General features: G+C 35.5%; 1 protein-coding gene across 2 annotated transcripts in view; it reads left to right on the top strand.

Annotated features, from left to right (window-relative positions):
- The first annotated feature begins 302 nt into the window (after positions 1-302).
- Positions 303-11251, top strand: part of PRKD1 (protein kinase D1) — a 75064-nt gene continuing 64115 nt past the window's right edge. For both annotated transcript variants that reach the window (XM_009290350.2, XM_019474889.1), the window contains exon 1: positions 303-425. In XM_009290350.2, the coding sequence (XP_009288625.1) occupies positions 311-425 (115 nt within the window). In that variant the 5' untranslated portion in view covers positions 303-310. The remainder of the gene's footprint in view (positions 426-11251) is intronic.

Raw genomic sequence — 11251 nt, 5'->3', positions numbered from 1 at the left:
AAAAGTTATCAGCAGTGGCTAAGGGATGCACTTATTTCTCTTTCATTTCCTATTGGATACCACATTGCTCACAGAGGAAGAGAGAAGCTAATGAGCTTACTTGCTTGGGGAAAAAGCCATTTTCAGAATGTAGTGATAAATATTGTCATATATGAAAAAATATATATCCTGCTTGGTACTAGTCTGAGGAATGGTCTAGTCTGCCCTCAAAATTTAATTATATTAATTTTATTTTACAGTTATGTATTTTACAGTGTAGTAAATTCTCATGGGTTTGTATTTGCAGTTTCCCGAATGTGGGTTCTACGGTATGTACGACAAAATTCTGCTTTTCCGCCATGACCCTACCTCTGAAAACATTCTCCAGTTGGTGAAATCAGCTGCAGATATCCAAGAAGGAGACCTAGTTGAAGTTGTCTTGTCAGGTAACTGAAAACCAATGAAAATTACTGTCATGCTTTTGCAACTGAGAACATCCACAGTATTTTTGTCCTAGTTAGGATTCAAGAAAAAGGAAATTCTGTTTGTATGGACTTTGAGCTACGCTGTGTCAAAGTCTTTCTCAGATGTATATAGACATATTATGCCTATTAATTATTTTTCTTTTTCTATTGCACTGTATACTTTTTAACAGCCTTATTTTGTCCATATTACTAGTTAAGCAACAGGTTAATTTCAATAAGCAATTTGAAATGTGTATATGCTACATTTTTAGAGGAAAAAAATCATCCTGTGAGGCAGCACAACCCTTTTCAAAGAAGCACAGTAGAAACAAAATGTAACAAGTAACTACAAAATACGATAAGATATTTTAACATTTACTTAATTAACAGAGTAGCTTGAAAATTAGAATTGGTCTTCACATATCTTGCATGAAGTATCAACAGTTTAATATTTAATTGGATAGAGTATACATTTTTTTCTATTAGTTGATGCAGTCAGTTCATAATTACCTGTGGAGGAATTGTCAAGGCCATTCTTGCTAACAGTGACCGGGGTCCTTTTAAAGTAAGGATTTTTAGCTTTTACCTTATATAAAGTGCCATGAAAATGTCCACTGGAAATAGAGTAACTGCTTTTTCAAAGCCCTACATAACAATACCTGCCAGGGCTGCTCTGACTCCTTACATGATTTATTTTTGAAATTAGGAAAGGAAGGGAAGAGGAAAATTTAAATTCTAGGTCTTTAAATATAAGTCCGTGCAAAGCCAGAGAATGAAAGTTGTAGTCTGAAGCTGACTAGCAGATGAAGGGATGTAAGAAGAGATGTAGTATGAGTGAATCATGAGGTGAAAGGCCAAATTTTGGAGGCAATGACATGACAAATGGATTTGAGGAGTATGTTTGGCCGTAAAGAGTGGGTTACTCTAATTGAAGTAGGAAATAAGCACAAATTGTGTGACTGGAATGTAGAGGAAGTCTGGGGATGCCATTAGCTGTCAACAGGACTTGTCAAAACCTTAGCTGTAAGAAGGGATGAGGTATGTGACTAGGAATGGTGCAAAGTTTACAGGGGCATGCAGTAGCGTGAATGCTGGAACTGTAAAGATGTAAAGGTGGTATTTGATAAATAAAACATAGAAGATGGCTGAAGGGCTTTATTTTTGCAGTTGGAACATGCAGTTAGAGCATCTGGAAAGACACTTAAAAATAGGGAGACGCATATGTCGTGTAAAAGTAGAAGTTGAATCTATAGAAAAGTATAGGATTAGTGAAGAGAAAGCCAAAGTCCTAATGGATGCTGAAAAGAGTGGAGGCAAGAGTTAGGTCACGTAATCTAAGCCAACTGAGCTTTTAAATAGAGTTTTCTTGTATAGGACCCTATTCTATATTCTTTGGTTAGAATAGGAAGTACAATGAGGACTAATGCAAGTCATTCCTGAAAGTCATCATTCATCTTTTCCATATCAGGAAACAAAGTCTTCCCTTTTGAAAAGATACCAGTGATCTCTATTTCATATTTCCCACAGAAAATAATCACTCCAGATCAGTAAATCAGATGCAATGGAAAAAAATCAGCGAGGAATTTAGTGCTTTATTTGATGTATTGTTTATATGCTTTTGAAATGGAGACCACATGTCTTCCAGTTCGCCAAAATTAGGCAGGTAGCTGTTTAAACCTTCAAGAGCAGCACTTTATGCAGTACTTGCAAGTGGTAAAGGAGAACTATACTGTTTCAGAGTATTAGGGGATTTGTGGTTTTATTTTTTAGGTGAAGCATCTCTCCACAAAAGTGGTCAAGCATAAGCAACTCCGCAATATTTAGAGGAAGGCTATTAAACCAGCACTGCGTCAAAGTGTGGGTGGTACCTACAATTGCCCAGGATCCATATATCTTTTTCCTCTCACCCTCCAGCTTAGAGTATACATTGCTGGCTGAAGGCCTGGAATTTTTACTATCACAACATACTGTTGTAGTGTGTTCTAGTAACCAAATTTTAGCTGAAGGTAAATCCACAAAGTGTGCTATTACACACTTCCTAATAATTCTGTTATACAGTTGTTGACAGTATTGATCAACTGTATCATTTTATCTTGTTTTATTCATGATGAACTCATGTAAGAAATTTATCTTTGTTTATTACCTTGTTATTGATCTATGTCATTTCTGTGATGGACTATTCCCCTTTTGCAATTCATTGACTGTATCAACTGTATCAAAAGTTGTGCAACTGTAGCAGTGTGTCATGGTGGGTTAAAAAAAGAAAAAAGGAAAAGAAAATAGAGAATTTAGGGGATCCAAATCTTTTAGGTCATTGTAATGGAGGAAATTAAGAAAATTATTGTATCTTGAATAAATCTACAATGCAAAATGCGCATGTAAGATTATGATGTATTGAGAACTAACTATATTATAGTTTTTTTGCATACTGTTTCATAGTTTCATGGGAAATAGGGTGTGATCATACCTGCATAGTCATAGCATTTCTGAGTCTTTCATTCCTGATTTCTTTAACTTGTTTTCACTGAAAGCGATTAGTAGTTCTAATCCCTGAGAATAGTTCTTGTTTCACTTTTATCGTCCTATTAGCAGTAGTTAGTAAGAGAATTAGGTTCTTTCTGTGGCTTTTTTTGTTTTGGTTTGTTTGTTTTTTGTGTGTCGCCCACCTCCCCAGTATATCTAAAGCTACTTCTGGACTTTGACCAACCACCAGTCCAACAGTGCTAAAAGCTGTTTCACATGTTATTTTGAGAGTGCCTAATTTATGTAATCTTAACTACAGCCATCACTCCTGTCCTCACTAAAATGAAGTGGCTTTTTTTTACTTACAAGCCAGAGTTGAGGAATCTTAAGACTCTTCTGCAAGGTATACTGTTTTCTTAATTCCATATGGCCCAAAGACTATGATTTTTTTTCCATGTTTTTATTGAACAATCGAAGTAATCATTTTTCTTCTCTCTGCCAAAAGATTTGAAAGTCTTTCTTGGGCCTTTCCTTCCTTAGCAATGAAAAATTGTTATCTAGTTCTTATGCAAATAAATGTGTATTTAGAGTATTATATATTAGCAAAGCTGACAAAGTATTCTTTATAAAAGCACTTATTTTTAAACTAGCTTCAGAGGCAATAGATTTAGAACAGTACAGAGTACTTTAAAAAAATTATGCTGTAAGTAATGATATTGCTATCAAATAATCAAGTTCGCACAATGTTCCTCCAATACGTTTGACGGTGCATACCAGAAATGTACTCTGACCCTGTGCAAGAGATAGCAAATTCATAGAAACATACAATCATTAAGGTTGGAAAAGACCTATCATCGAGTCCAACCGTCAACCCAATACCACCATGCCCACTAAACCATGTCCCTAAGTGCCACATCTACACGTCTTTTAAATACCTCCAGAGATGGTGACTCAACCACTTCCCTGGGCAGCCTGTTCCAATATTTAACCATTCTTTCAGTAAAGAAATTTTTCCTCATGTCCAAATTATTTATTTTTAGATTATGATTTAGATTAGATTCTTATTTAGATTAAGCCCATGTCTCTTTTGGACTAGGGATGCCGGAGCTGGACACAGTACAGAACTGGACACAGTGCACAGTACTCAAGAAGAGCCGTGCAATGACATTGGTCAGCACTTATGGGTGCAACCTGTCAGGCCCTATGGATTTATGTATGTCCAGTTTGCGTAAATGTTCCTTAATCTGATTCTCCTTTGCTGAGGGTAAGTCTTCCTTGCTCCAGACTTCCCTCTGGTCTCAGGGATCTGGGATTCCTGAAGGCTGGTCTTGCCAGTAAAGACCGAGGCAAAGAAGGTGTTGAGTACCTTGGCCTTTTCCCTAGCCTTTGTCACCAGGTTACCTGTCCCATTCAGCAACGGGACCACATTTTCCCTCGTCTTCCTTTTGCTGCTTTAGTTAAGAAGGTGAAGCTTACTGTTCCTTCATATTTAATCAAATGGTATTCTCTCTTAATCTCGTGGAAGTCATCATAGCACAATATGGTGAAATGGGACTGAAAAGAGATTACAAGCATGCACCTCAGATGCTTTAAGTAGGTCTGTGTTGTAACACGTATAAACATTAGTTCTCCTTTTTCATTGTTCTTCACCTTCTCTTTTCTCTCCCGTTGCCCGAGTTCTTGTGTGAGTCAGTGCTCTGCTCTTGAACTATTCTGCTTTGGTGGGCATGCCCACATGAGTGAGAAAGCTAATTTATGTAGGGTATTAGTTATGTCTTTCACTCCTGTTATGTTTTAAGAAACAAAACTGAGAAAAAGAATTAATATCTTTTAACAACAGTTCTTCAGCATTTTCATTCTAAAAATTGTTTTTGTAAGGATGATTTCAGTTAATCTTTATCAAGCCATTATATCACCACAGATCATCAAAATATATCTCTAGGTCCTCTGGCTACTAGTGACTTAATGTTCCAGACTTTTTGTTACAAAAAAAGACACTTCTTGACAAGAAGGGCTGTGGGGTTTTTTTGAAGTTATTTGTACCAATTTTTAGATTCTTTAACTTTATGCCTACCACTTATGCCAGTGATCCTTCAGGAATTTCAGAATGTCACTATATCAAATCTTCTACAAGTTGTTAGAACTTTGCATAAAAATTACATTTCTTGCACATGACCTAAACAGATGCCAAGGATTTTACAGCAGGTAGCAGTTTATAAATATTAAAAAGACTATTCAGATAGAATGGACTAAAGCAGTCAGGAAGCAATACTTAAATTATTTCATTTTCTTGCCCCAAAACTATTTTAATATTTTAGTATCAGATTAAATAAGTATTTAATAGCAGATCTATCAATCTAGGAGAAAATATTTTCATTTCAAATATATGCACCTTAAGTACTGATAATGGATATAGGAAATTATTGCGATAGTATGTGCAATCAGAAAATTTTGTTTTCTCTTACTTTCTGACCTTTAGATCCTCAAGAAAAGCATAATGCATTTTTGAACACTATTCTGTAAATCTAAATAGGTGTTTATTTTGAGATACACTGTCTTTTCTGGCACATAAGATTGTAAGGTTCTTATATAATACAAACAAAACCCCAAAGAAAATTGTAGGAATTTTATGATTTTGTTATTTCAAGCAACAAATACGTTAAGGATTATCCACATTTTAACTTTGAAAGCAAACGGTTCTATTGCTTATTACTTTACCAAGGTACTGGGAAAGAAAATGTGAGATGTTACAACTCCCCTTATAGATTGATAAACCGTATTTACAAATCTTCTTCCCTCTTTTTCTCAAAAAATGACAAGTGTTTTCTTCTGGTGCTACTTTGATAGTCCAAAAATTATATGGGGCTACATGGAGAACCACTGCTTAAATATCTAGTTCATGTAGTTCTGAAGTTGAGGACTTTTTTTCCCTCCCCAATTACAATGGTATGAGCCCAACAAGACGTTATCTTTTCATTCCTCATACCTCTTAATACAACTTGTCTTTGTAGATTACACACACATAAATGCCTTTCTGCTAGTACAGTTGCACATATGAGGTTTTAAAGTGATGTAGTTAATTGATGCAAGCTGCTTCTTAGACTGACAGTTGTTATTTTTTTAATAAAACACTGAAATCAGCTTTTAAAATAATAATAATAATAATAAAAAAAAACCCCAAACCCAAACAAAAACAGTTGTTACCCACCTAGTTATGTAAAGAGATCTTATTATGAAACCTTGACAACAACATGAGATTTGCCAGAGGAGGAGGAGTGGAGACCACTCAGTCATCAGTTGGTGATATCTCAAGGAGTTTAACAGCTGAAACCCAAGAAAAGGGGTGGGTCAGTTGTTTGCACCTTTTCAGTTGCATTGTCATACCAGATTCCTCAGTGTGATTTCCTGAAGCTGGAATCCCAGCTTTCATCAACTTGCATCTGCTTTCAATCTTCCTCCTGTCCTACTGCAGGAGTTTCCTGTGAAGAGTAATTGCTAAGACGTTTTCTATATTGACATGCTGTAATATCAGCTCCTAAAAACTACAGCAAGAGTAAGTAAAAGATCAGCCATGCAATACCTGTTCCAATATTATAGAATGGACAATGGTTTCCTCCCCCAATTGCACATGAACTTTAATACTGCAGAAATTGCTGGATTTAGTTAGGCTCATCTGCTAACAGTTCAGCATTTTTCACTAGACAACACTGTGATCAGAAGACTTACTTTCTCTCTAAATGCAAAGGACAGCAAATGAAACTTGTAATATGTCATGGTCTGACTGATGATCACAGTATTACAAATGAAAGCCTTCAGTCAGATTTCTCAAGTTATACAAGAAATTAAATACATTTCCTCCATAAACATTCAAGAGCATCAGTCCCCTCCCACAGATGAGCCTTAACTAAATGCAGCAATTCATTTCCACTGTGTCATGGAGGGGAAGAAAGTATTCTCAGTTCTGCAACACTGAAGAAGAGAAAGAACTGTATAAACAATCTGTAATGTTCAACAAAGTATTCAAACTAATGCAGGCAGTTTTTTATTGAAATATACTCAGACATAGTTTCAAATTACTATAAATTTTGGCAATAGTGCATCACAAATTAGCTGAAGATGGGTTGTCTCTCCTTTTTAATTAAAAAAAAAAAAATCTACCTAAATACAGGGCCATAAGAATTTTTTTCATGATACTTAATAATTTGGATATGCCTTGAAAATTTATTTTGAAGGGAGGAAAAACCTCTCTGAAAACAAGAGAGATTGGCCTCGAGCACTACAGTGGATGATACTGAGCACTTGAGCAGTGGGAAGGACAAAAGAATAGCAATATATGTTCAGATGCTTATGTTGAACTGGTTGAAGTGTTTTATTTCTAGCCTATGTTACAAATATCTAAACAGAATATACATTCTAAAGTTCTGTAAATTCAAGGTATATTATGGCAATTATTTTTGAATGGCATGTCTGAAAGAGGCAGTAGAACATAGTGTTACTGATACAGCTTTGCTGCTGAAAGCTCTGTGCGCTGTGGGTAAACATCCCCTGAGGCACCGATATCTGATGTCAAAAGCTGTACTGATCCACTGCATTCATTTTTTATTGCACATGTCAATACTGGTGAGGGTAGAGAAAGCTGAACTGTCAGTCCTAGTACTATGGGGTTATACAATCAGTTCATATCCTAATACTATGCATTTTCTAATTTTCATTGTAGTTTACTTAGTAACAAGGTCTTTTATAAAGTCTGGACAACCTGTGATTATTTTTTTTTTCTTACTGTACTTATGTTCTTGGCAGTTTAAGGAATAATAAATATGATCATCTGGTTTAGAGCTTATATTACAGGTTCTTGAAAGATAGGAAAATTTATCTAGAAAAAATTGTAGTTGAGAGGAGTTGCTCGTTGTAGCTGAAGCACTTTAGTCAATTTTAGGGAAGAAAATTGTACCTGTGGATGTCATACAATATAACTGAAACAGCTTGTGGTAGAGCTAGAGGTTTCTGGTGAAACACAAGAAATTTAATCAGCTCAGAACGCAACACCTGCTGTGCTTTTATATTCATAATGAACATTATTTCTTGCATTTTGCATTGGTGCATTATGCAGAAGGATTTTAACGGAGTGCAAGAATTGCGTAACTCGCTGAACAAATGTTGTGTGTCTGTCTGCTGACTGGTCCAGAAGAGGTAAGCCCAGGGTATTGCAGTCAGCCAGATGAATCGTCATTCAGTGCCAATATAGATTCTGGCATTTTGGAAGTGAAAGGTCGGGCATTATTATGAGAGTGGAAGCAAAAGGGTATGTTGAGTTACAGATTCAGTCAACTGCACATTAAAAGAGGAAAAGGGAACTTTTGTTATGAACATCAGTAGCCCTCATAAATACAGTTTTATTTTTACCTTTTATATTGTTTTCTTCCTTTTATTTTATGTATTTTTTAAATACTGTCTGTTTTAACACTTTGTTTCAGTTGACTACATGGGATTCTGATAGTGTTTGTGTAGGAGATATGGGGACACTTCAGAAATGTATGAAAACCACAAATTTGTATGTAGAACCCAGTTGGTTTATTAGGCAGCACTCCTGGGCATTTCTTGAACAATATCACTAATACCATTCTGTCAGTAACCTATTGCTTGCCATGTTGCTGTTTTCTTAGCTGTGCATTTTCTATTTCATTTCTTCTTCAAAACGTTAGAAAAGTTCATCTGGTCTCCTGATGCACAGAGGAGGAAAGTCCTTTACTGGTGCTGTGGAAATCTCCACTAATGTGTTCATTGAATCTGACATTTACTTAGTTAAACTGCATTTCAGACTGAAAAAGGATCCAAAACTTTGGAGAAAGGATTTTATCAAGTTATATTTGTAGGAAGGGTTCCTTTTGATTAGAATACTCTCAAAAATTAGTAGGCAGCCCAAACCAGGAAGCAAGGTACAGAAGTTGCAGTCAAAGTTATAATCAAAGATGGCTGTAAATGAGTAGTCAGTCATTCATAAACATGGAAAAGAAGAAAAAACAAAAGTTGCATCTTTGTAGGTCTCTCTCTCTAAAATGCAGTCTTACTGTTTGTTCAAGAAAAAGAAGTGAATTTATGTAAGGTGAGCTTAAGTTGAAAAGTGCTATTCAGTCTTGAGGCGATTAAGTAGTATTTGCTACTAGCTTCAACTGGACCTATGAAAAGGTAACTTTCATGTTCCACTCAGGAAATAAAGGATGCAAATGCGAATCACCAAAATATCATAATGTAAAATTCACAATAGATTTTTAACAGAATGGAATATGCTTGCTCTGATAAACTCACTTCTTTAAGCCTAACTCCTAGTTTTTGAAGCTCTTTGGTATTCTTTTGACTAGCCTTTAAAAATTATTTACTTCAACTGCCATTTGTTAACGCCAATAAAAAGATATTAATGATCGAGAGGTACGGTCCTTCATACCCTTTCTTTCTAGAGAAGTTAAAGAAGTTAAGAAGTTTTTACATTAAGTTATTATATGAGATCTGGATTGTAGATGAGTTAACCTCTTTCTAAAATGAAGGATGCGTTGAAGTTGTTATTTCAAGCTGTCTGCAGATGCAACCACCACCACTTCATCTGTGTATTTGTGACCTCTTTTGCATGAACTGTATTTGCCGTTTTTCCCTTAAATGGAAGCACAGACTCTATAGAACAAGCTGACGAATGAGAGTTGCTGTGGCTCTGTATTTCTATACTCTGACTCTTTTTGAGTTCTGTTTTTTGAGGACTTCAAGGAAACATTTAGATGCCTTCAGACTTATGTTCTTGCCAGCATAGTTTATGTCCAATGCTATACCTTGTTCATGAAAGTTTATTAAAAACTGCTGTGTAAATTTGCCAAGTCTTTTCATGTTATATAGCACAAAAAACAGTTTTATATTTACAGTTTTAATATGAGTTTGCTTATAAAAATTCTATCTATTTTTACTGGGGCAAAATTACATTGGGATGTAAGAGATTTTTGCCCACTGCTGGAAGGCAGATGACAAGACGTTAGCATCTTGTGCGAATTAGTGGAATGTACTTCATATGGTTGCTGTGAGCAGTTGTGCACAACTTGGCAGGATTCCTGAAGCAAGAAAGTCAAATAGCAGCTATTTTACGTTCCCTTGCTGAGCTGATGAGGGCAGGAATTGATCCACTGCTTTTGTTAAGAAGCTGTTTCTGTTTTAATATCACATAGACAGTATACCACCTGATCATTAGATGCAGACATTTTATATGGATTCAGTACAGTTTATACTGTCTCATATATGGTAAAATACATTGAACTGAAAAAAAGCTGTGAATAATGATACAATTATAGTAAATGCCATATATCAACATATAACTGGATTGTAATGTTAGTTCAACTGCCAGCTCCTTGAGATAAACATTATGATGTTGTATCTTTGAACATCATTTTATAGTACTTATAATAGTTGGTCACAGTTCACGATTTTGCTTCGTTGTGACTGAAAAGCATCCTTCTCTTGGTGTCTTCATGGCTATTTTAACACACTCTTTTTCTGGTGTCTTTGAGAACTACAACTATCTTTTCTCTATCCTGTCTAAGATGGTATCTTTTACAACTATTCTTCCTCTATGTCCTTTTAATTGTCTCTAGCTGTCGTCTTTTTTTCTTACTTCTGTAGAGGTAAAGCTCATTACTGATTAGGTTAAAGTGGATTGATTTTCTATCCCTCACTGTTCATTAGCCTACATCGTTCTTGGATCATGAATTTCAGATAGATGACTTTGTGTTTGAAGTTCTTAGGAATAAAAGGTTCTTTCCTTCTTTGTTTATGTTTTGCCTCATTGTCTTGTCTTCAGCTCATAAGTGTTATAATTGTTACCTTCTGGATACAGACTTCAAGATTTGTATTTTTTCTGCATCAGCAGAATCTTTCTGAACTCCCCCTCCCGTCTTGCCTTACCATTCTTTTCTTTCTGCTGCAGGAGGGAGTAGTAAAAATAGGATGAAAAAAATAGATATCCTATCAACATCACTTCCTTGTATTCTCTGGCTGCATCACTGACAATACACGCTGAGTAAAATGGTATGCGACCGGCAAATGTTAGTAGGGAAGCAGTTGATGTGTCAAGTTTGCTTCTAGTGCTCTTACAGAAATACAGGCCATGCTAGTTATTCTTCCTTGGGTCTTTCTATATGTTTTTAGTATTTAATGATTATTTCAGCAGCAGAAAATCTGAAATAATTGCAAGATTTTGTGATCATGGATTGCAAGAAAGCAAGCAGTGTATTTCTTCATAGGAACAAAATTACCTTTTCATTTTTAAGTAAGCTTTTTGAACTCATGATTTCTCACTCATGTCAAGATTT

This window comes from Aptenodytes forsteri, unplaced genomic scaffold (assembly GCF_000699145.1).
Source record: "Aptenodytes forsteri isolate BGI_AS27 unplaced genomic scaffold, ASM69914v1 Scaffold108, whole genome shotgun sequence".
NCBI lineage: Eukaryota > Metazoa > Chordata > Aves > Sphenisciformes > Spheniscidae > Aptenodytes > Aptenodytes forsteri.
This window is presented reverse-complemented; position numbering and strand designations above follow the sequence as displayed.